General features: G+C 37.2%; 3 protein-coding genes across 4 annotated transcripts; 2 read left to right on the top strand and 1 right to left on the bottom strand.

The window, feature by feature from the left end:
- The first annotated feature begins 891 nt into the window (after positions 1-891).
- Positions 892-4,619, top strand: nmur1a (neuromedin U receptor 1a). The gene is made up of 2 exons (XM_053322388.1): positions 892-1,810; positions 4,237-4,619. The coding sequence occupies exons 1-2, from the start codon at positions 892-894 to the stop codon at positions 4,617-4,619; spliced, it is 1,302 nt and encodes a 433-aa protein (XP_053178363.1).
- Positions 4,620-15,627: 11,008 nt separating this feature from the next.
- On the bottom strand, positions 15,628-22,497 carry dynlt2b (dynein light chain Tctex-type 2B). 2 transcript variants are annotated; one of them, XR_008321594.1, is made up of 6 exons: positions 22,367-22,497; positions 21,591-21,724; positions 19,768-19,837; positions 18,690-18,753; positions 18,503-18,606; positions 15,628-16,030 (listed from the first exon to the last, which is right to left on the bottom strand). XR_008321594.1 is itself a non-coding variant. In XM_053322157.1 (5 exons), exons 1-5 carry the CDS (start codon positions 22,411-22,413, stop codon positions 18,559-18,561), a joined length of 363 nt encoding a protein of 120 aa, XP_053178132.1. In that variant the 5' UTR covers positions 22,414-22,497; the 3' UTR covers positions 18,335-18,558. The 2 variants fall into 2 exon arrangements, 1 of the variants encoding a protein (XP_053178132.1); XM_053322157.1 differs by lacking the exon at positions 15,628-16,030 and having other exon boundaries at positions 18,335-18,606.
- A 1,478-nt stretch (positions 22,498-23,975) lies between these two features.
- LOC128361633 (receptor-transporting protein 3-like) lies at positions 23,976-25,728 on the top strand. The gene is made up of 2 exons (XM_053322156.1): positions 23,976-24,124; positions 25,271-25,728. Exons 1-2 carry the CDS (start codon positions 23,976-23,978, stop codon positions 25,626-25,628), a joined length of 507 nt encoding a protein of 168 aa, XP_053178131.1. The 3' UTR covers positions 25,629-25,728.
- The last annotated feature ends 817 nt before the right edge of the window (positions 25,729-26,545 follow it).

Raw genomic sequence — 26,545 nt, 5'->3', positions numbered from 1 at the left:
ACAGTGTCAACAATAATGGCATAGTTAAAGCGGCACATTAGCAGAGTGCCAGTAGCAGCTTCAGCCCTTTGTTTGTCTGCACGAAATGCATTCAGACATAGTATATGTATGTATATATGAGTTTACAGTACAGTAGGTCACCTGAGTTTTGGCAGCACTGAGAGGCCAATACACAATCACTGGACTGGAAGCTCTACACCCATAACCTGACCGAAACTTGAGCCAAGACATGGTGTAGACAGCTGTATTGATTAAAATGTAAGTCTGTCTATACAACTGTGTGAAGCTGTGACACAGGACAAGTAATACTATTATTCCGACCAACAACACCAGCCTTCAACTTTAAAATTCAGACTCAGCCTCAGTCTTAGGTCTTCTTCTATACCTGTTCCAATTGCAGCATGGACTGGTAGACTACATCCTACAAAGTAGTGACAGCAGCAAAACAATATTTTAGATGTCTACTTTTCAAATTATTTCTAAGAAGTGTGAGAGGCAACGCTTGTGAAGATTTTTAACTCAACTGAAAGGGCAGGAATCCCTCGTTTTTCTGTTCACTGTCAGGAGTGAATTCAAAACTCATTGGCAGGAACAGCAGTCATAGCTTATCTAATTTAGAGTTTTGGGAATTGGTCAGGAAACATGGTGGAGAGAGATGGATCTCAAGATGTGAAACGCCTTCGTCTTTTGTTCTGACTCATACCCATTTGTATTGATCAACACAATTTTGATTCATGTAAAACTTTGCTCAGAAATCTGTTTTGAATATGTCATTACGAGTCCTTCATCTCTTATGAGTCTTTTCCAAAAGCTTTGTCATTTACATGGAATTTAATGCTGATGGCTGTTTCATGTCATTTTTCCTAGAGCGAGTTTGACTACTTCAGCAAGATGTCAACTAATAACTGCTCTTTTGATCTAATGGCTGAAAAAGGCAAGTGGGGTTGTCTTCCAGGGGAAAAGTGTCTCAATCTCACCTCTTACATGAACTTCAGCCAAGCCGATCTGGAGGATGTGTGTTTGACCGAAGAAGAGTATCTAGACAAATATCTGGGGCCTCGTCGTTCATCTGTGTTCCTCCCCGTCTGCCTCATCTACATGATTATATTTATTGTAGGTGTGGTGGGAAATGTGCTAACATGCACTGTCATTGCACGCAACAAAGTGATGTGGACGCCAACAAACTACTACTTGTTCAGCCTGGCAGTGTCAGACCTGCTAGTACTGCTGCTCGGCATGCCATTAGAGCTTTATGAGCTGTGGCAGAATTACCCTTTCCTTCTGGGGAAGGGAGGCTGCTACTTTAAAACCTTTCTATTCGAGACCGTCTGTTTGGCATCCATCCTCAATGTCACGGCACTGAGCGTGGAGCGCTACATTGCTGTGGTGCACCCACTACGTGCAAAATATGTTGTAACGCGCACCCATGCCAAGCGGGTCATCCTGACGGTGTGGGGTGTGTCAGTGTTGTGTGCCGTTCCCAACACAAGTTTGCACGGGATTGCCACCCTTTACAGACATTTTATCAATCCTGGCAGGAACATAAATGTGGAGCTCCCTGACACAGCGATCTGTACAGTGGTGAAACCACGCTGGATATACAACCTGACCATCCAGGCGACCACCTTCCTATTTTTCATTATGCCCATGCTCACCATCAGCGTGCTCTACATGCTCATTGGGCTGCAACTGAAGCGGGAAAAGATGCATCAGGCACTGGAAGCAAAGTCGGGCTTTGGTCAGGACAGCTTCTGTAACATCCGTACTCAGCAGCAGAAGGCTCGCCGACGTCAGGTCACTAAAATGTTGTGTGAGTATCAAATGACTCCAATGATTTGTTCATGCTTTTTCTTCACTTAAATCTTACCCTGAACTGCATCTGTTAATACCTTTACATGTGACAGGATGAAGCTAACCAATATACATTCATTATGGGCCATTGATAACTCATCCTGCCATCTGTAATCTTGCAGCACTCATGGGGGATTTGTTGACTCCATCCAGATGGTGTTAGTTAGTTGGAGGTGCTGCCTCCCTTTATCTTCCATTAGACACAGCAAATCCCTCTTAACAAGCACAATAAGCAGCAGCAGGGAATGTTCAGGCAGGTAGCAGAGCTCAAATGCATTTAGCAATGAAACTATTTTTGATTCAAATGTTTCTGAAGACAAAATAAATAGCGAGCACTTTTTTTAATGGATCATTATCATACGTTTAAGCCATCTGTCCAACAAAAACCCAATGAGGAGATTTTATGTTCCTCTCTTATTTACATTCTTGTAAATGTAATATACATATTAAATACCTACATATAAGTACATGTATTCAGATTGTGGACTATATGTCAGACAAAATAAGCAATCTGACAACATCATATTGGGCTGGGGACTTGAACCCATAAATAAGTGACCTGCAAGATTTAAAACATCCGGGCAAATAATCAGTCACACCTGACATCTGTTGTCTATTTAATGTACATAGTATCTTATTACAGTACTTTACTCTGGACATAACACAACAGGTGCAGTTTCGGTACCAATATGAATTATTGGGTGTAAACAATTAAAAATGTTGAAAGTGAAAATCTTGGAGATACACAAAGGTATAACTTGGATGACATTACACTTCCCAACAACATGTTCTGCAGATGATAAACAGCTTATAATAAATATAAATAAATATTGAAGATATGATAATTAAAGGTGACACCAACCAGATATGGCAGATAAAGCTAGCCAGTTTCATATCAGAAACAGACACGTTCAGATGTAACTGGATTTAATACAGACTGCAAAAGACACTAAATGAGGTGCTTTTGTATTACAAGGGTGAAGGTGAAAGCATGTCTAGAGGGAAAAATCTGTCACACTCCTGGTGCAGGTATTAATCTTTACCTTGGCTTGACAATGCTATGACATTGATTTACATTCTCTTCCTTGCCTGCACATTTGTAGATGTGGAGTGCCTGTCGAATGGATCCCCTGAACAGCTTTCCTGGAAAAGGAATAGAACAAACAAATCTCATAAGACTTATTTTAGACCTTACTTACCTTAATTTAGTCATCAGGACGGACTTGTCTCCTCACAGCTGTGACTACACTTCTCCCCAGAGACATAACAAATATGAAGCTGTCTCAAGGGTTGAAATATCTTTATTTCAAGCTATAGAATACTACCTTTAAAAAGGTCAGAGTATTCTAAGATTTTCACCAATATGGCTAAAAGGGTGGAACCCTAAAGGTCAGAGAAACACAGAGAACGCAGGCAGTTCAAATCTCAACTGGTCAGGAAAAGTCAGTAACTACTTTTGATGATGACGCCATAAACAGCTGCAGCTGCTAAGGGTCAACTAATGGGTGAAAATGTGTGTAAGTGCATGAATTTGGAGGTTCATTGTAAATTTTCAGTCAGAAATTTCTGGCTAAATAAATGTTAATAAAGGACAGCGTGTCTGTAAAAATATACTATAAACTAATAAATCTTAACCTTATAATAAATAAATCTTAATATAAATCTATCATACCACAAAATATTTTAAAAACACATAATGTTCTCATAAATTCATGTATTAATATTTAAAATAATACCCCATGTTATGTATTATTGGATATTTTTGACATCTTGCATTTGCATAAGTTTGTTATTTTATCCAATGCTAAAGTATTACCACAGAAATGACTGACTTCACTGACTTTCACATATTAATAAATATTAAGTCAAATATCAGTTTTCACAAGTGTAAATGCATTGACACAAGTATATTAGTAACAATTACTGAAGTTGTTATATGTCCCATTAGCCATTTCTGACAGTATAGCTAAACTGAACCATCTATAATGTAAAACTTACCAAAATATTGCAGGGAGCGGTACACTGCCTTAACATGTTTCAAAATTTCCTACAATTTGTTAAACAAAATGCACAATTAACTTGGTCCTTCGATTCTTATACTATGGTTTCATTGTGTTCTTCGTTTTTGAAGATGTCAGGTGTTGAATCCCATAGTCAAGCTCTTTCATATAGACGACTCCAAAAGGGATTGGGGACACATACTGGGAAGCATACCAATAATATAAACAGCCTTTAAAGAGGCATTTTCTGATTATGAATCTAACACAGAGGCCCTAAAGGAACAATTTAATTGAGAGAGGAGAATGCATGTTGGCAACATCAATCAATGCAGTGCTATTAAAACGCCCAGGAGTCTCTCATTATCTTGTCTTTCTTATTTTCTAGTTGTTTTAGTGGTGGTGTTTGGAATCTGTTGGGCCCCATTTCACACTGATCGCCTTATGTGGAGTTTCATCAATAACTGGACTGACAGCCAACACGAAATCTTTCAGTATGTGCACATCATCTCTGGAGTTTTTTTCTACCTCAGCTCAGCAGTCAACCCAGTCCTATACAACCTTATGTCCACACGCTTTCGAGAGATGTTCAAGGAGGTCATGTGCCATCGGCCACACCACATTACTCCCAGAAAACACTCACTTAGCGTCACCCGGGTGACCCTCCGCAGCACCCTGAGTGATGCTCCACTCAGCAATGGAACTGCCGTTGTTGAAGCTGAGGCAGAAGATGGAGAAGGCCGGATGAAAGATGAGACCAGTTTTTCATAAATAAAATAACTAAACACTGCAGAAAAAAATATCACACTACTGCTTTCACTGCAATCTGAAAGCTTCAGCAGTCGTGTGATATTTTTTTATGCAATCACTCATTGTATAATTGAGGCTATAAGAGCCTGCAGTTCAACTTATGGGAGTTATGGGTAAATTCAGCTTCACTATGGTACTTTTGAAGAAGAATTTACCCATAACTCCCATAAGTTGAACTGCAGGCTCTTATAGCCGTAATAAATAATGTAGATATGTAAACTACAATGTCCACTTCAGTTCGCCATTGTGTTTGATATCTCATGTATGTACAAATTCCATTTAAATGAATATATATTTTTGTGAGCACTTGGAAAATTAAAATTATGATAATACTGTTCACAAAACTACTGGAATATAACACTTGGAGTTAAAGCAGGTTTGACCAATGAATACAAACGTTGGTCCAAACCAGACAGGGCTTGAAAACTTAAACTTTGCCATGTACAGTAAGAATGTGAAACATTATGATGTTAAGTAAAAATAACGTGAGGTATCTTGTAAACTACAGAATATTAAATACACAAAACGACTGAAGATTTAAAAAAACAAAAAACAACAACATTGAAAAGGGATCAATGTGTAGAAAAGAAAAAGATGATAGATGTATTTTATTCATAATACTGCTACTGGAATGGTTTATGATGTACAGAATAAACTACACTGTATGCACAGAAATGATTTAAATGAAATGTGCTGTGTTATACAGTAAATTATACACATGCTTAACAATTGCGTAATTTAAGAAGACATTGCTATGTTCAGATATTGATACCTGTGTACTGATTACTGTAGTGTTTGTGTATACATATAGTAATTCCTGCTAAATGTCTTTATAATGTTTTTTATATTCATTCTATGGCATTTCATTTGATTCCCAATATATAAACAGCTTTTGGGATGTTTGTTGTCAGAAACATGGCACTGTCAAGTACAAAAAAAAGTGTATGTGACTACTATGTAACACTATGTTTTTCATATGCTGCGATTTGCTTTGTTAAAGCAGAGTGTAAAACTATTTGATTCCTACCATCCAGTGTCTTATGCTTTTTTGTCTACATCATACATATTTACCCTGTAAACGTGTCAAGTGTTTTTCATTAAAAAAAAGCTAAAAAAAAACAAATGGGAGTAATTTTAATTCTTTGGTTTCATCCTGACTTCCCCACTATAATTTGATTAAATACTGTGCTGTTATCCATCTACATAGTTGGAAACCTTATTTCAATAGAGGAAAGAGCAACGGACTCTGGCCAACAACCTACATTAGTTTTCAGTTTACTTTTTAAGTCGCAAACCAGTGGGCTGAGTGAGAAGTGTTCATTTAGCACATTTTCTGTCACTTAAACACCAAGAGTGTAAGCAATGGATTTGTTTGAGGCACCCTCTTAACTTAATGTTGTTTTGCATGTTGGACTTCAATTGATGTCAAAACATCCCCAAATCTCTGTTTTAAGTAAAACAATAACCATATCTAATGCTAAGGCAACAAAAAAGTTGTTTTTTTCTTTTAAGTGAAATACCAAAACAATGTAATTGGGAGATGTGACAATATAATTGGAAACATCATCCATACTTAGCTTTGCTACAGTATTTAAGCCATTGATGGGGAAACGGTCAGAAAACCACTGAAGGTGTTTCTCACTTGTGACATGAATTCAGGTAAAACTGAGGATGCTCCTTCTTTGAAAAGGAAGGATTACAATTGGAATGTGTTTTTAGTGGCATTTAAAAATGATCAAATCTCTGAGCTGACAACCTCAGCAGAGGAGACTAGTTTTAGTTGCTGCTAATCCTCCATCTGAATTTAAGGCCAAATGTGATTAAAGCACATCTTTAAAGGTCTTCAGTGCTCGGTGAGACCACAGGCATCATGCCCAGTATGTTCTTTTAGCTACACGGTGCTGTGGATCTCCTACAGTTTTCATGCACATCTTCTTGGCATTGTTTAAAAAGGATGTCACAGTTTTGTTGCACATCAAATGTAGTGTGCAAGGTTATCTCATGCGGTAAACCTGGTGTGATTAATCAAGTTTTCAATCACAGTCCTCATGTGGTTTTATGTCCTACAGTTAATTTAATTTACCATGAGCGCAGAGTGAAAAGTCACATATAGTGTTTGCTGCAAACTCACTGGAAATACAGACCACTCAGTGCAAAGGTGATTGTCAAGAGCTGGACCTGCATGATATATTCAATAAGTAAATATAGTGTTTTAGTTCCTTCATATTAACTGACAATTTATCTTACCAAGATGCTTCATTTATAATTGGGTGCAACAATGTTTTTCTTGTCTTTTGTAACTGCTGCACCAACTCAGTTCGTGTCACACTAGAGTTAGTCCTTGCCTAGCCTGAATCAAAAATTTGGATAAAATTACGACCTGTCCCAGAGTTAGCTGGCAGAGCAGAACACAGCTAAACACTTGCTGAATGTGAACTTGACTTGCAGATTGAACCTTTGTGGGCTTTGATAATATATGTATCTGAGGTACTCATTGCCAACCCAAGGCTGGGCTGCAAGGTGATTAAATGCCAAAAATAAAACAGATGTCACAATACTGACCTTGTAATCCATCACACTGAGTACTTTTTAAGAACAATACCCATATTAGAAATTCATGTAAGACGTATCTGAGCAAAGAGTGCTACTTTAAATAGATTTGAGATTCTAAATAAAATTCTTAATAATGTGATAGTATAACATTTGATATTTTCAGAATAAAATAATTAATATACTTAATCATTTGAATTAGCTGAGCATTTGCATTTATAATATTACACTCACTTGAAACTCTGAGCTGAGGACCTTGCAATTTACTCTGATGTCAGTGTATAAAAAATCCCTGCACTCACTGATCTTGTAGATTACAACAAACAAATCTACATTATTAGGCCTCTGCCTAGTTTGACATTGTTGTAATAGTAGCAGTGGTTAAATATTTCTATTCATTTTATATAACCTCCTTAATTGGTGGAGTCTGCACCCAAAGTGGACTCCGTAAATCCATTGCAGGCATGATGAATTGAAGAATCAGGCAACCCCGGACTAGGCATGGGCCGGTTACCGATTTCAAGGTTTACCACGGTATGAAAAAGTCACGGTCATACCATTCCTGCGGTATGAGCGGGTTTTTTTTTATGTGACATCTCGTCAGAGAGAAAGTGGAGGTCCCTCAGGTCATGTGCATCTGCAGCGTAAAGTACCCCTCCCCCCGCGCTGTTACAAGCAGGTAGCTCTGCAGGCTACATCAATTATGTATGTTCTGATCTTGAGCCACAGGTTAAAGGTAGAATATGTAGAATGAGCAGAACAACGCCATCTAATGTCTCGAGATCGTAGTCGCAACAACCAAAAAGTAATTCCAGCAGTCGGGTTGCCAGGTCCGGTGCCGGATTTTATTTTAGCTCTAACTCTGTAAATATACCACTTTATCCACATGTCTAACCTTTTTAGGCGAGAAAGTAGCCCTTTAGATCCACAATGTGACGCTAATTTGTCCAAATAACATCTGCTTAAAGTTTTGTTCCTGCGAATTCGGAGCCACTCAAGTTAGCCGTAGCGAGTAACGCACTTCCGGTCATTTTCACAAAATAAAACACCCGTTGCCTTTTATTATTAAGAAAACCATAACGATAGAGTTGGTGCTTTTATTTTGAAAACAGGAAGCGAACATACCCTCGCTGTAACTGACTTGAAACCACCGAGGTACATTACATTGTAACGCCCATAGACATATGTCTATGGTAACGCCAGTGGGAGTAGCAGCAATGTCTCTGCATGTACTGCCTAATCCTAAACACCGATTGGCTTGTGTGTGGTGTCATCAGAAGCAGAAGAGGCTCACGGTCGTAAACGTCTAGTCACGTGTAGTCTGAGATGGACGCGCAGGTCAGGAAATGACGTAAACGGACCGTATATGGTTTGTTATTTGTGTTATTACATTACGTGTTGGACTAAATACATGGACATATTTAGGAAAATATTCCGGTTTTATGAAAACGGATTTCATATTTCACAAGAATGGATACTTGGCGAGCTGTACAGAAAGTCCTGAGTCATAAGATGATCGTTGTGGATAAAGGGAAGACTTTGAAGGTATGTAGGCATTATAGCTTTTCTCACTTAGCTGAGTGGCTAGCCGAGCTAATCGGTAATACTATTACGGCTGTGAGCAACCATATAAGTCGTGAGTGGTCTTGAATGAATTAGAACCATCTAAGCTTTCCAACAATGTACGGCATGAGTATATATGTTTAAGGGTTGGTGTTTAAAACATTCAGAAGACCGTGTGGCTACCTCCTAACATCCGTCCCGTCCCGTGAACGGAACAGCGTGCGTTAAGAGGTTAATGATCAAATATCAAAATCCGAATAGCGTCAGAAAGTCAACCCACTGTCCACATTTCCATTGCTACCGTTTTGATACTTCATGGTACACAAACAAATAGAATCTCATATGAAAGCTAAGACCCTGGCGAGTTCAACAGTACCACTATTATTGCGCTAAAAACTCAGTGAACCAGCAGCATACAACGGTAAACAACCACTTATTTACAGTGACTAACAGATATTCTGTCTTACCTTCGAAGTTTTGTGATGAAAAGTTGTACTTGAGAGCAAAAAATGCTGGTTTTAGTGAGTCCAACACGGCCGTGTTTGTTTACAACTCCATTTCACCCAGTGCCAGCCTACAGTAGCTGCACCGGAACAACAGACAACCCTGGCAACCCGCAATTCCGGCCGTTAATTGGCTGGTACAATGTACACAGAACGTGTCAGAACGTCATTGTCGAACCAGTCAAAAAATTTTAAAAATATTAATTCAGACTAAATATTTTTTTTTTATGGAAAAGCAATACTTTCATTCTGTACCCCTCAAAACGCCCCGTGGCTGTATTATTTAAAAAAAATATATATAGCTTTTAATAAATATTCTACATATTCAACCTTTAAGTGATTGCATTTATTTGCATTTTGTGTTGTTTTCTTTTTCACAAAAAATAATTCATTTGTCGTGGCTTGAGTTGCAAATTTAGCCTCAGTTAAAGGACTGCATTAAGGACTGCACATATTTTTTTATTATTTTTTACTTAGAAAGAATTCAGTTATTTTTTATTTTAAATACATATTTACCAATGTTCCACCATGTTCTACATATTGTTTAAAAATAAAAGACTCAATGGAAAAGTTTTTTTTTTTTTGTTTGTTTCTACAGCTCTGTGGAGATCCCATGTATGATATTCATTGTCATTACCTAAACACTACAGATTATTGACCTATTAAAGCTGCATTGTCTTACTGAGGAAATACAGTATACATAATTAAAGAACGAACCATGCTGAAAAACCTTTAAAACAAATAAAAATTAAATACTAAAAAATGATTTATTAGATCAATCTGATTATTTCACATTCTAGTAGTACAGTGATTTTGTCATTTAAACTCACTAGATACCGTAAAGCATTATTAAAGTATACTTGTACCTATTGTGGTGCACATGTCTTCTTCTCATAAATATTTAATTCAGCGTATCAAACATGCCAAACCTCCAAAAGAAATAATGGTACATGTAGGGCATTTGCATGACACAAATATCCATCTTGAAGGCACCATACATTATCTTCTCGCCCATGGTCAGGTGAATAATGAGGTTACTTCACTCAAGGCTGTAGATTGGTGTGACTACCTCAAAAGCATGTCAAAGTTTCAAATTACTGTTTTTGGCTAAGTGAGAGGTTCAGCTTCCTCTTAATTAAAATTCTGTACCTTGAATACAAAATCACACTAATCAAACCTAAACCATAGCATTGTCACACCACATAATTATCTTTTGGCAGTGATTTGTTACAGTTCTAGATGAATGATATCAGACAAGACAGACCTCTTTGCCAGCCCCCCCCCCCCCCTCCGGGAGGGGGCTAGATTAGAAGTGGTTGTCTCAAGATAAGAAAATAAGGCCTCATGAATGCACAGGCACAACTCTGAACAGAGTCCATCAGTATATTGTGAATGCAGACACACAGCCTCTGCGTAGACCCATGCTGTAAAGTGTGAATACAAAGGCTTAAACCTGAGATGAATTTATGTTGTCGCCTAAGACAAACATAAACCCCAGATTGCTTCAAAACAAGTCTGTTGATCTTGTTTCAGTTCATAAATAAAAACAAGGAGGACTGTATCTCTAATGTGTAAGCTGTATTTTGTTGGGCACTGTCTGAGTCATTATAGACACAATATTAAATAAATACAAACTAATATAGCAACCAGTAGCCAAGAGTGGTTGCAAACCCAAGACAGAATCGACAGTGTAACTCCACCTGCTCAGTCTCAAACAGATCATTTATTAACAAGCCATCAGCTGAGATTAAAACATCATTATCATTTCTATTTACAAAGGAGTAAATGCAGATAAACATCAATGGATGACATCAGTGAAAAGAACAAGATGAACCTACAGACACCTTTAACACCTTCACACCAATGAAGACAACTAAGTGTGTTTGTTGCAATTCTTCTTCATTTTTTTCCGGTGTCAGTGTAGTCGCTTACTACTACTGGTCTTCTGCTGGGTTTTTTGTTTTGTTTTTAATAAACCAATATATGATGGGGTGAAAGTAACAATCACATGTTGATGATATGTACAATTATGATGTTTTGTGTTTTGTTTAGAAAAGAAGGAGCAGGAAAGCAACTTTGGGTTGTTGTTCAGAGTCTGTAGCTCTTCTTCGATTTTAAAGCAAATCATTATTTTATGCTGCAATCTTATATTTAATGCTCTATTCTAGCATTTTATTTCTCTCTTTCTATTTGTCTGTACTTTGTTTTTATCATTAGTGTGGGGGGTGGGGGGTTGATTGTATGTTTTAATGTTTCTCAAATTACTGCCTTGCCTTGCGTTCTGTTGTCAGGCTATCAGGCTCAGTGTGACTGGGCTCTGCTTATGAATGCCACATTATCGTTTCATGCAAGCTTTGATTTGCTTTATCAAAATAAGGTCTTTTCACAGATAATGGAATTTTATTGAATTAATGCAAAACTAAGGGAAGTCATCATAAAACGTAATAATTTCACATTTTTCGCAAAGGAGAATACAGGCAAGGCATGGCAGTTTTATTTATATAGTGCATTTCATACACAATGGCAACTCAATGTGCTTTACATAAAACAGAAAAACATGTAATTTGAGAAACATTAAAACATACAATTAACGCCCCACCCACCCCCACACTAATAATAAAAACAAAGAGAGAAATAAAATGCTAGAGTAGAGCATTAAATATAGGATTGCAGCATAAAATAATGATTTGCTTTAAAATCACCATGTTTAGTTTGAACTCTGGGCTCAACTATCTGACCTGAGTCAGTAGACCTCAGGGCTCTACTGGGTTTATATTCTACTGACATGTCATTTATGTATTCTGGACCTGAACCATTCTGTGATTTGTAGACCAGTACAGGACAAGTGATTTACAGAGCAGACTTGTGCTGTAGAGCAAAAAACTGCAATTTAATTTCAGTTGGACTTCAACCCCCTGCCTGTGTTTGTGAATGTGCCTAACACTCAAATAAAAAAATCTATGGCAAACCACTCTGACCCACTCTGTGCCATACACATATTAGTTTCTTCACAACCTGAATGGACCATGGTATAGCAATTGAACTGTGCAAGCTCAGAGCAACAACACATCAACTGCTAATATTTTATAAACATGTATACGTCAAGTCAGATGCATTATTTCTACTAGTGCCATCTGAATCCTATGAGTAATACTGTCAGTGACACATGGAAGAATAACGTACAAATGAATAAAGGCTTCATCTGATTGAAGTCACTGCCAGCAGACGACTTTGTCTCTGGTGAGTCACATTGGACGTCATGAATGCATCAGAAATCAGGGTCAGTAAACAGCAGAAAGCGGCATGGAGGCTAGTGACAATATTACTGAGGTCACTTTTAGTATATTGTACTTCAATTTCATACAGAGACGGATGCAATTTGTTGCACACTGTTCCCATAGACTGTAAAAAAGATAAATCATTTTCATGCCTATTTACACACTGATGTCCAGAACTTCAACACGCATCATACTATTGCGCCAGAAAAGGAAATATAAATGGAAAATAAGACATAATAACCTTGAGGTACAGTCACTTGAGTCAGTACACATGTGATGCCGTATTACATGTAGGTGACACCAAATTAAACCAACCTTAAATTTGAAAACATGCTGCCATCTAACATCAAAGTTAACCTTATTCTGACAAGTGAACCTTTAACATTTGCAGCATCAAGTAAACAGAAAAAAGACCCTTTAAATTGTGATGAAAGGAATGATCGTCTTTGATAGCACACTTATATTCAACTGCAACAGTCAATTTGAAAAGGTAACTATGGAAACATCGACGACTGTCCTGTGAGAGTAATGTGACACTGGTACAGAGGTATGTGGTATTGATAAAGTGATAAAAGAGAAAACATGTATTAAATAAAACCATGACATTCACCATGCCTCCTCATTTTTTAAGCAGTTCAACAATAAAATTAATTGAGTCATGGTAAGCTGAAATGAATATTCACCACTGTGTCACTCAGCCTCATATTTACACACACACACATTACAGCTGCACAGGGAATCACCCAAAATAATCTTCTGCTGTTAGCTTTAAGCATGTCCAATTAGAGCAGTTATGGATTATCTTCGGAAGAGCAGGTATTTAGGTATATCTATTGGCTCTGAGATCAAAAAGCAATTAAGGTTTAGGAGATTAAAGTTTATTCAGAAAAATCAATAGACCATCTTAATCACGACACAGGCTCGTGGGAATAGATAATGCACAACTGTGGATGGATGGTTATGATGTGAGATGATGTAAATGGTGATGAAAGCTGACCTATTCATATACCTTACGGAATTGAGAGTTAAAGACATGCCTGTGAGTCCCATATAGATCGGATTTAAAACATATTATTATGTCTTAAGAATTAAGAATTAATTAATTTTCTTTATTTTATTTCTCTGTAAAGCATCTTGGGTATGTGAAAGGCCCTATATAAATGTATCATAAATATACATAATATATATATATGATGGATTTGACAAAGGCGGCCACATTTTGTTGAGCATTTTTTGGTTGAAGATTATTTTAGTGTCAAAATGTGAGCTTGACTGCAGATAAGAGGAACTGTCAGTAATGAGCAAGCAGCACCGTGTAATTTCAGAGTAAGGACACCCATATTTCTCAGCTGTACTGCAAGTCTTTTCAGACATCATCATTTTTTTTCAGCATATGCCCAAGATTTGCATTCAAGTGATAAAGTTCTCTAATGGTCGTATACATCACCCATCAGGAGCAAAGGAATAAAAAGCTTCATAACTTCATATTTAGCCAATAAAGCAAAAGCCTGCTGATGATGCTGCAGATCATTCATTCAATGTTGTAGAAGAAAAAAACTATAGTGTTTTTCTCCAAATGCCATAGTTGTGCTTAGTTTTGTATTTGTGTGTTGTTGTTTTTTTATATTCTGTATAAATTGTACTAAATATTTGGATTTAATTTAAATAAAATTAGGCCTAAGTATAACTTGTGATATTCCTTTTTTGAAGTACAGTGTAAATGCCAGGTAAAGTAAGTGTAATGCCAGGATTCATCAGGCTTAAATGGTGAAAGAGTGGTTCAGGGAGCATGAGACATCATTTTCACACATGGCTTGTCCACCACAGAGTCCAGACCTTCACTCCATTGAGAATCTTTGGGATGTGCTGGAGAAGGCTTTGCACAGTGGTTCGACTCTCTCATCATCAATACAAGATCTTAAGAAGAATCTTAGAAACTTAATGCAACACTGGACGGAAATAATTGTGTGACATTGCAGAAGCTTATCAAAACAATGCCACAGTGAATGCATGCTGTAATCAAAGCTAAAGCAACAAAATATTAGAGTGTGTGACCTTTTTTTTGGCCAGGCAATGTATAACAGAGCTTTCAATCATAGCATTCTTTCTTTTTCTGTCTCCGGCATGTCTCTTAGCAAAAACAAATTATAACAGAAAACCAATGGGAGTGATTGATTATAATTACCATTTCACCTGACATACTTGAATTGCTGGGGAAATACAGCTTTCAGACATGTATGCTGTGGGCTTCTGATGTTGATCTGATGCTGACAGATATCGTGATGACCCCTTAAAAGAGTCTGACTTACAATGGATAGTTATCTTTTTCCAAGAAGGAACAAATTTATGTCATGTTATGCTAACACAGGCTAATGTAGCTTTGAGCAGCAATGATGAGTGAGCTAGAGGTCTGGTACACTTACTTCTTCCAGAGTCCACATCCCAAGATTTTTAGTCTTCAGCCCCAATCAACATTCATTCAATTCATCAGACTTAGCACAGCTCTCTCTAGAGCCACAAAAGGCTTTATGCAACCTTTTTCACATATGCTGTAGTACACCTTTAGACCTGTAAGTAAAGTAATTTACTGAATGTCTGCCTGGTTTCAGCATGAATGAGATGTGTCAAAACAGCAGAAGATTCAATCAGTGAACTAGATGTAAACATACGCTACATTTAACTTTTCAGATGAATATATGAAAACAAGCCATAACTAAATAATAACTGTATGCCATTTCAGCCACCTTAATAATATACAAAATAAGGAACTTTAATACTGAGTGGTGCAAGCAAATGACAGATAGCATTTTCTCCTCTAAATATAGCCTACAGCATATTGTAATTAGGGCTTAACCGATAATAGATTTTTGTTAGAGAGTAAAACATTCTAATATCAATATATTGGGCGATAATCTTATACAGAAAAAAACACACATTTTTTGCAAAGATCCCTCATGGTTATCAAACATTTGTGACAAAAATATGTAATGGAGGCATATTTTACAGTTTAACAACAAACTTTAATGTTTTAAGTGACAGCAATGCAGAGAAACAGTAAACTGCACTGATAATTGAATAATATCAAATAAGATAACATATGACAGATAACATAAAAACATGTATGTATATATTCAACTTGAATTAAGAGAAAGGAAACCAGCACAAACTTCAAATAAATGTAAGAAAAGAAAACAAATAAAATTAACTTCACAATAATGATAATAATAATAATAATAATGTGGATTTGCAGTGTGGCCAAAGGATATTTGTGATGTATCTGAACTTCAAAAAGTGAATTCCCTGTTTTGCAACCAGAAATAGAAGGGTAAACTTTGGCATGTATATGTGATAAGCATGAGTCATTTAACTAATTGATTCAATTAAGCTTGATCACTTCAGCTGCTCACTTCCGCCTCATTAGTCTTTATATATAGTACAGTCTGAATAGCATTAAGGTGTGCAGGTGAGGGCTGGCTTGCTGAAATAAATGGAAAAGTCTCATGAGTAATTACAAAAAGGACAGAATAGGTGGAAGTTACCTGTCTAATTCAAGACAGACTTCTAAATTTACTCACAAGTTAACAGTTGGCAAACTCTCAGCATTGGACTATTGTCTTTCTCAGACTAATAACAAGCAATACTTGCAGGAAACCTCTACAACAGAATGCCACAGGCTGAGACACAGCAAGAGGCAACAGCATTAAGCAAACTTAAAAGCTGTGCATGTGGTTTGTTATCCATTAACTTATAAATTATCAAAGAATTTCTAAAATGCCTAGGCTTTGTTTTTATTGGGTTTTCCTCAGTGCTCTCCCAGGAAATTAAAAGTGGTGCATTGTGATGTCAGTTTGATGGGCTTATACTGGCTGTCTGGTGTGCTTCAGATCCACTTAGGTGTAAGACATCTTCACCAAATCTCGAATGTATACTTCCTTAGTAGAATGTGATAGAATAAATTGATGGTAATCATAGAATAAAGTAGGATGAAGAATACAATGGCCCTCATGCTAACGAAAGCATAGTGCAATTTATTTAATTGGCATCCTCTAGAGAAAGTAGCTTAAATGCATTTACATTAAGAACCAGAGTAGTGCTTCTAACCGTCACAGCTCTCCATTTAATATGTACAAACAGTCTGAAATGCAATTAAATCTATCAATTTTTTTTTAGATATTTATATAATTTCTTATAGATTTTTTCAGACTGATCTGATTTCAATTGGACATGCTGCTGTAAGTATTGTAGCTTTATTCATTTCAAGAGATTCAGGCCTGTCTCCTTTCAAACAGGTCATACTCATTTCCCAATATGATCTTATGGAGGCATAAGATATGAGCTGGCGTATCACACAAAAAGTTATGCTGCTATGTGACCTTGTTCTGCTACCAGGGCAGAACAATGAGGACACAGAGCAATAAGTTTGTAGATGCTGACGTTGATCAACAGTTTCTAAATCAATCTCTCGCTGAAACCCCAAAAGACGACAGACTGCCTGAAGACGAAGGCACAAAGAGATGGAGAGTCTGAGTGAAAATGTCGATTTAAGATTTAAGAGTCTGGGGAGCAATCAGGCAGAACAACAAAAGGTGTTATTTGGGCTACTGTCTGGCCTTTACTTATGTCAATACTATCATCTTATCAAGTGTTTGTGAACACTAGTAAGTGCTTCACATACAGCAGATGCACATTATAATTAAAATCATTCGGATTTGGATAAAGAAATTGAATGTATGTAAGAAATTATAATATATAAGACTTGTAAATTGTGTGATTACTAAACAACCAACCTTTAACCATTTCACCTCCAGGGGAATCCTAAATGAGTCCAATATATACATAAATATAAAGCAATGACCACAAAAAACAGACAGTCTTGGATAAAATCAAGGGTGTTGTATAAAAAAATCTAATATATAATACCTACATTTGATTGATGCAAAAAGGAACCACTGCTTCAAAAGAAAACAGTGCTGTATGTTAAATTGACACTTGGCATTTCAAAAGAAAAAAGAACATTTCCACTTTTGTATGAAAGATGTCAGTCTTCGTTTTCATGCTGGCACAAATTCAGCAGCACATAATGACCACTGAAATATTGCAGCTATGTATAAAATAAATAAATCCAATCTAGGTCACCTCTATATTCTTGCCTGGTGACCAGACAAATGTAGCCCCAAATCAGAAATGACATTCAAACTAAGGCTACAAACATGGAAGTAAAGTGATTTATGTTTTGTCATTGTTGAATTAATTGTGTTATCTTGGTACAAGCAAACAAGGGGGAGAAACTTATGGTTTTGTTATTTGTTTATGTTAAATATAAAGTTTTTAATTTTAGTACTTTACAATGTTACAACACTATACATCGTGTATAGCAGAACCATAAACTTATTTTAAAATATGAGATATTGGACATCTGATATGGAGACAAAACCTTTTAAATGTTGTTGTAGTCTTCTACAAACCAAAAACCAACATATCTGTGTGAGATATGTGTTTATTACTGACTAGAATACCCACAGCAAACAATAACAAACTTGTTGTGTCAAATTCAAACTAGAGGCATTAGGATCTAAAGAGATAAGCAGCAATTCTAGTTGAGTATTTCCCATTTGGTTACTATATAATTGCAGCAGTGTAGTAGTGGGGTAATGTATAATTGCTGTTGACAATCATAAACAAACACTGACCTCTACTGTAGCTGCTGTGGTAAGCCAAGCACTCAAATACCACAGAAATTGATTTTATGCAATAAACTTTGTATTGCATTCAGCTGCTTTTAATGTGTTTTTGCAGCTGACTAAAAGTACTGAATACAGCAAAATCCTGTTGAACACTTCTACACTGGATGTTATCTGTGTTGATCCCAAGACGCAGAAATTACATATACTTCAAGTCAGCACACCGTGAACCTGCAATGCTGACGGAGTGCAGTCTCTTGGATATTCACCTCACATCTTTTCATCTGAAAGAATCCTCTGTGATCCATCCTTTCCTCGTTCCTTCTCAGTAGAAATAGCTTCCAAAAACTGCCACCACACAAAACAAGTTGTCCTGTGAAGTTAAGAAATTATTTGTGAAAAAAGTTAACTGAATACATTTTAGTAATACTTTGGTATATTTGAGTAAAGACCTACATTCATGAAAATATCCTCTGCGTAGTTGTCTGTGTCAGCATCCCACAAACATCTTGAAGACATCCTGGTGAAAGACAGCAGATTACAGACGAGCTTGTCATGGCAGTGATGGACTCATTTTTGAAGGACCAAAACACAGACATAGCTCTCTCAACCCCTGTCTGATAATCTGATAATCCAAAGGAGCAATGTCAGATTTTTGTTGACAATAAATCATAGGGTAGTATATTCAACCCTGTGTTATGTTTGAGGTATTTTGTTTGGCTCGTTTGTATACCTGAACATGAGGCAGGCAGAATATTGGAAATGTGTTTCAATCTAATGTTATATAATACAACAGTACCAGAAAATTCAGCCTCTGAAATGAGTTCAGTCGAAGTGTAATTAAAATCAATTGATTGTTTACCTCAAACTACCGGTACATTTAATGCATCAGAAATATGCATTTCCACTTTTTAATTTAACAAAATGAGAAGAGTATAATTGAGCTCATTTGAATACACTGCTGTTAATTATGCACTGGTGGGCTATCAGCCACTGAACTTGAAACCATAACTACGCACAGCAAGACAGGCAGCTACATATCAGAAATATATGAGTTAATCAATTATGTCAGCTCAATACGAGGAACTGAAATTAAAATATTTCCTGGAATTATAGTAAATTATTTTAATACTTTTAAACATGATGCAGCAAAAATGTGGAATGGATCCAACCTGTAGTAAGCCATAAATGCAAAGTTAATCAAAAGCCCACTTAAAGACAGTCATGAGGTAAGAAAAGTTTTTTGCTATTGTATTATATTACATATTGTGTTATTGCATTGCTGGTCTTTGGACTAGTTTTGCAGCTTGTAGTGCTGAAAGGAGGGAATCTATAAAAGGTCACTATACATGCATCTGTGTCTGTCACTGAAGAGCTATACATGAAATGTGAGAAGGGCCGAAATTGTCCAATCTCTGCCTGCCTGATGAGACAATCTTCTACAATGTAACACTTTACTACCCCCTGAAAACATGGGAGGCCTTACCAACTATAATAGCTTTTTGTTGTTTACCAGCACCAAATGATCACTCACTTGACTCCCTGTCCACGTTGTTCTCCAATGACCACCTGCACAACAAGCTTATATCTGTCAAACCCTGCATCTGTATGGGAGGAGAAAAGAGGTATAATGGTGTATATCAGTAATTGTGCGAACACTGTGCAGAGACAGTTGGGTACTAATACACAACATTTAGTGTGCAGCATTCACTTAAAGTAAATAATGTAACTAATAGGATTTGTTGACTATATTTGTTTAAATAAAGACAGTGAATAAAGATTAATTGTACTTTTACACTGTTATATTCAGCCCAATGTTTCTGGCTGCATGTTTTTATTCAGTTCACATCTTATTTGTTTTCTTCACCAAGGAATTGATTCTCTGTTCTGTGCTGCCAACTACAACCATAAAAAGCATCAGTCTGTTTCACAAGTGACAGATTATTCTTTAGTCTGTTGCCTTGACTATCAATATTATACTATATAAAACCATGTTGCTATGCCACATTTTACATTTCCCATCGAAATTAAAGGGCGATAGACTCTTTCTTAATATTCAAGTTGTGTTGCTTGCAGTGCATTCAACATCGGGTCATTTCACTGCTATTCTGATTATTATCGTTTGCACCATATAAACTTGTAATTGTGGACCTTTAACAGATGTCTGTGATTGTCTTGAATGTTGCATATATGTGTTTGTGTCCTACCCGGCAACAACCACAGCTTGAAATAATTGAAACCACTGTGGAAGCCCTTAGAATGCAATACCACTGACAGTCGCTAGATACTGGCCCAAAAAAATCCCTCTCTCCAATAGACTCAAAAAACTTCTCTCATGAAATAAATGAAAGTCGATCAGTTGTCATTATCCTCTCAACTGTCACAGTATTTCATTAAGTTTAACGCTAGTTGATAACAACATCTTTTGTGTTAGTCAGCCAATGTGAGCACAGGTCTACACCATCATCTGCACCCACCATGGATGTGTTATGTCTGAATGTGCACAATTGGCATTGCTCTGCTCGTCTGTGGTGCCTCTGCTGGGTCAGGGGATAGTAAGCTAGCAGATGAGCTCACAGACCACCACTTTGACATGCAACTTCTCAGATATTTTGGTGTCGTAATTGTCCACTCAGGACGGCTCTACTCACTATTGTCCTCCATTTTACCAAAACAAAACCACATTAACATTAACACTAACAGTGGGATTTTAAAACATCCTCTGCTGGATCAGAAGGCAAACTACTTCAAATGGTCTGCAGCCTCATTACCGAGCAGGTCATTACACTTCAAATACGAACTTTTCACCCCACATTTGCATGAGTGTCTGAATTTCGAATAAAAGGTGACAGCCCTGGTCTGCACAGCTCAGAGTTCCTAGAAAGCTAGTATTAGTATTACCCAGGGTAACGGGGTGTGTTTCAAGAGCATGAAAGGAGACATCCTGCATTCAGAAAAGATGGTGCTGACCATAAGCAGCAACTCTGGGCTTGTTGGTGCTAAATTGGATCAGCTGGATTTGTGAAACTCTCACATGATTTGTACGCCTTATGTTTCTTTATTGTGCACGCAGCCCTGACCTTAACTGAACCCCTAACCGTACTCTCGGTTGCTGCTTCAAACCGACTCCAATGCAAACCAAGGGATGATATCACATGTCATGTCTTGCTACGCCCATCTTTATTTACAGTCTATGGTTGTGTGGCGTGTCTCTTCTCAGCTTTTCCAGTGTACTCAGGTCTGTCTTGCTCTTGTGTTTTGGGTTATTTTAGTTTTAGTTGATCAGTCTCACATAAGCAGAATAAGGGTCAATGTGGCAAAGGCAGATCAGCTATAGTTAGTGTGCAGTACACTCACTCTTCACTTTGTCCTTAATGCTGTCTGCCAGTGTACGGGACAGCTCTGGAGTTTCCTCTGGGTCATACCGCACTCCAGAGAGACGCTCCCTCACTATTTCACGAATACACTCCTTCACAATGGCCGCTTTAAACCTGGAAGACACAAAAGTGAGCAACAGGGCAGAAAATAAGCTTCAAACTATCTTCACTAGTCAAAGTGACCAGACTCTTTGATGGATTGTATCATTTCTTTATTTATGGTCCACAATATGTGAGTGATATATTTGATATAAATCATATTTTATACTTTTAATCTTACACAGTATTGTGTATTAATATTTCAGATATTTAGATTTAAGCTATAAAATTCATTGTTTTCAAATAAACATTGCTATATCGTTTTAAATTGAGTGTCTTCATTGCATTGACATCTGCGGTTTACACACATGAAAATATACTTGAATCTCATTTCTTAATCTAGTACGGGTGAACAATGAAGCCGAAAAGTGCATTAACACACATATAATGTGGCGTTTCCAAACATTAGGTTGGTTAACAGCACTGAAGACATTTTCCCTCTTTTCTAAACATTGTCCTTATAACTGTGTTAAATGACAGCGATCCATTAGCAAAACAACATTCTCAAAGCTCATTTTTAAAACGATGGCACTACACTGGAAAACACTTCTGCCCAGCTATTGCTACTTAGCCTAATCGATAGTGACCTCGCATCCGGGTGGCTAAAAGCTAACTTCACCAGCTAGAAAGTATGTTTAACCAAGTCAACCAACTCACTTGTGCTGGTGGTTAGGTCGTATGAGGTATGTATCCGACCCCTCCATCGCATTTCAATAACAAAACACTAGCAACAACTAGATTAGTATAAAGAAGACAAGCGTTGCTAGCTAGCTATCCTTGGCAGAATTATAACCGTTACCATAGCGACGCCCCTTCCCAGTTTCCTGTTTCAAAATAAGTGTACGACGAGCCTATTTACTTTTTGCTAGGATGGCCAAGTAATGAACTACCCAACCCTGTGCTCTCTGATTGGCTAGTACTGGTGGTTATCTTTGGTTGGATTGGTTAGGTTTAGAAATGAGGCGTGAGATTGGTCAGGGTTAGAGTAAAATAGCAGGATCAGAGCCAATCAGAGGCAGAGTAGGGCGGCCCATAACTTCACCGTCCTAGGAAAACTAGTGACGCTTGATGTCAGTGGCAGCAGGCACGTCCTCTAAATTTTGCAATTTCTGACTCTTCTCTACTCACTCTACTGCAATGCACCTTTAGTAAAATACTTTTTTTTAATTAAATGTCCTTTCGGTCAGCTCTATGTTGTTTCCCGAGTTCATTTACTGGAAAAGACTAATGTGAGACTGAAAGCTCTGAAAAATTAAAGTAAGCAACCTGGGGTTATGCTTTTTTTTAAAAATTAAACTACTCCTCCCAATGTCAGTCTTTTAAAGTTTGCGTAGTGATTTTTAGTAGTTGTCTGAAACATGCTAAAGTGAGGTTTTCTCACTGCTTTTTATATAACCTACCCTAATAGGCTATACAAAATGAATACAAAAGGATGGTAACTGAACCATTGAAAAAGAGCAAAATCAGCTGATGAAAACGGTTAAATGCAGTTGAAATTTCAGGAAAAGGTGAATAAGTGAAACATAAAATGAGATTACAGAATTGGAAATATACCTCATATAAATGACCACAACTACACCATTACCTTCTTAGCACAACCACAGTCAAAACCAGACGTTTTTGTTTGTTTTTTTGTAAGAAACCCTGGTTTAAATAAAGGCTTTTCAACTCAATCCTAATGTTTTTGTTCCTGCTTCAAGTATGAGTGCTTGAAGTTTGTTTTACCTTTCACCACCACAGTCTGATCTATAAGCCATTGACCATCTCCACTTTAGGGATTTAAGGGCCTTGCTCAATGCCCCCTCAGTTTTCCTCAAAGTCTCACAAACAGCCTCTACAACCATAGAGACATTGCCTAAACCATCTACTGTACCACAACCTTGGAAAAAGACCTCCATATTACTATTCTCATAGATAGATACATAGATAGATAGATAGATAGATAGATAGATAGATAGATAGATAGATAGGTAGATAGTGTATGAATGATGTTTAAACTGTTTAAAGGATGTGAGGCAGAAAAGTTTCAGCAGGTGGCAGAATTTTACAAACACAAACTTTAAAGTTTCCATTTCTCATGAAGGCCATCATATGACTGAAGACACAGGTACGCTTTTGATGACCCATTCAGTTTAACCTTAAAACTTTCAGTTTCATTTCCTCCAAACTCTGTGGGCAGTGCCACAGTGATGATCTACAGTTGATGTGTCATTCCCAGAAGTTATTTGATATCTGTACAGACAAGCTGACCACTGGCACAGACAAAATGGCACCACCGGAGTGGACACGTATCTTCCAGAATGAAGCAAAAGATCTCGAGCAAGGAGACATCTGGTGTCTGGAGTTTGATTACTCCATTGAGCCGGAGAACCCAGAGCAAGGATGGAAGGAATACATCAGGAACACAAGTGCATGGTCAGTGTACTGGAGAACTGCTGATTGTTATTGAATTGTGCTTAGATCAATGATATGTATACAGGCTATTTAAACAGTCTAATATAATGTAGGTTAAAATCTGTTGGCTCCTAAGGTGGATCCATTCAGAACTTTTATAGAGATATGAGAAAGTAGGCATTTATAATGTAAGTGAAAGGGGGACAAAATCCACAGCCCTCCTCCCATCCAAAAATATATTTGAAGCTATGAAGGCTTCACCAATCCAGATTATGTTTCAAGGTTCATTTCAAATTTCAAAGTCCCACTTTTTGTTACTATCCTTCCACCTCCCCTCAACAGGGAACCAACACAAAGAAGGAATTTTGTATTGAAAATTATGTATCTCAGATATTCACTTGATTTGTCTAACTCAGACAGCTAAGGCCTTATATTAGCTTCAAATTTATTAAATACATTTTTGCATGAAACAAGGACTGTGGATTATGTTGATTCACTACACTGGAACCTCATTTAGTATTTTTTATAGAATGGCTGTAATTTGTAGGAGGAATTGTTACAGTGAACAAAAAAACTTTCCCAAAGGCTAGATTGTGTGTGTGTGTGTGTGTGTGTGTGTGTGTGTGTGTGTGTGTGTGTGTGTGGGTGGGTGTGTGTGTGTGGGTGTGTGTGTGTGTCTGTGTGTGTGTGTGTGGGTGTGTGTGGGTGTGTGTGGGTGTGGGTGTGTGTGTGTGTGGGTGTGTGTACATTTTTGTTGGAGGAATGAAGAAATTCTGGTTGCTGCGTATGAAGTGTACAGTATCAACAATTTCTTCCTCCAGTCTTATGTCTAATCTTTTGGACTGACCTCAGTTTAAGAATAGGACTTTGTCACACAAAAAACACTCATTGGTTCCATTCAGTGACATCCTCCATCAATTATACATTTTTATCGCCATCACTAACCGCTAGAGGTGTTGGAAACTAAACCCCCAGTCTCTAGACTACTGATGGTTCATGTGATTTGTTTAGGAAGACCATTAAAGGCCTTATAACTGTGTATTGGTCTTATAACTATGTGTGTATTTGCGTAGGGTTTGACTGAGTGAAAAAACAGACTTATTGAATGCCCACACTGTGTATTACATAAACTGTGATTCAGAAATCTGTACCATCTGTCTTCTGAAGGTTTACATGCACCCAGTGTAGAAGACGCTGGCCTTCCAACCAGGTGAAGGTGTTTTTCCACATGCGCCTGATGGACAGACAGGGTCTTGTCAAGATGAGGCCACTCCGTCAAAACTGCAAGAGATGCGACAATGCCCCGATGGAGGAGCCCAGCATCACTTCCGATAACATTGTCATCCTCCTGAAGAATCTGGTGAAGAAGATAAGAATAAAGTGCTACAATGAAAAGCCGGAAAACGACAACAGATATTTTCAGAGCTATGAGGTCAAAAGTCCCCATGAGCCAAAGCATTGTGAGGGCTGTATTAAAGGTGTGTGTACAAGAGAGTTTCCTCAATCTGCACCAACCTTTTTTTGATCCACCAAAAATATGTCTCAGATTGACTACCATGTTTTTTTTTTGGATGTTTTGGGTTTTTATCAGTTTCGTGATCAGTATTGAAGTCATATTATAAAAATAATCAACTGCATGAAAGCGTTTCCTATTTCACTTTTACTTTTTATCGTATAAAAATATGAATGTTGCTGTATTTTTTTGACAAATTAATATATATTGTAATTGTAATATATAAGAATGAGATTATTTAAAAAAAATAAAATACATACAATAAACCACAGTGCTGTGGTGGATGCATGTGCAATATAGACAGTGGTGGAAGGTGAAAAGAATAAATTATGTTAGAGCTGGTAGCCCAAAAAGTCCTTATTTTTATTTTTTAAAGCACTAGGCTTCGTAAGGCAGTCTTGCTTGGTACCTATTATTATGTTATTATAAAAGTGATGTTGCTCTTAGTAAAAGCTTCAAAGAATCTCAAAAGAAAATGTTTAAATAATACCAGCTTCACTGTTCTTATGATTTAAGTTTGTCTGATAGTTGGCAAATGTCAAACGCCAGGTATTCCTCAACAATCTGGCTATATTTTGCTGTAGGTTGTCATAAACAATTGTACTGTGGCTTCTACAAATGCAAAATGTCACTATCTGTGCTGAATCTACTAAAGACAAAATAAACTGATCTGTTCTGATCTTATTTGCCCGATTTTCATTTTAGTTCTTGAGTAATAACTATTCTGTATTTACTGATGTTATTCCATTAACCTTCAACCATGTATTTATTGTGAGGATGATGATAGATAGATAGATAGATAGATAGATAGATAGATAGATAGATAGATAGATAGATAGATAGATAGATAGATAGATAGATAGATAGGACAACATAAAAATTTAAGCTCAGAACTGAAAACACTCACACACCCAGCTCAACTAGTCTTT

The sequence above is a fragment of the Scomber japonicus genome, chromosome 7, assembly GCF_027409825.1.
Source record: "Scomber japonicus isolate fScoJap1 chromosome 7, fScoJap1.pri, whole genome shotgun sequence".
Lineage (NCBI taxonomy): Eukaryota > Metazoa > Chordata > Actinopteri > Scombriformes > Scombridae > Scomber > Scomber japonicus.
Note: the sequence above shows the minus strand (reverse complement) of the source record. Positions and strands in the feature narration are given on the sequence as shown.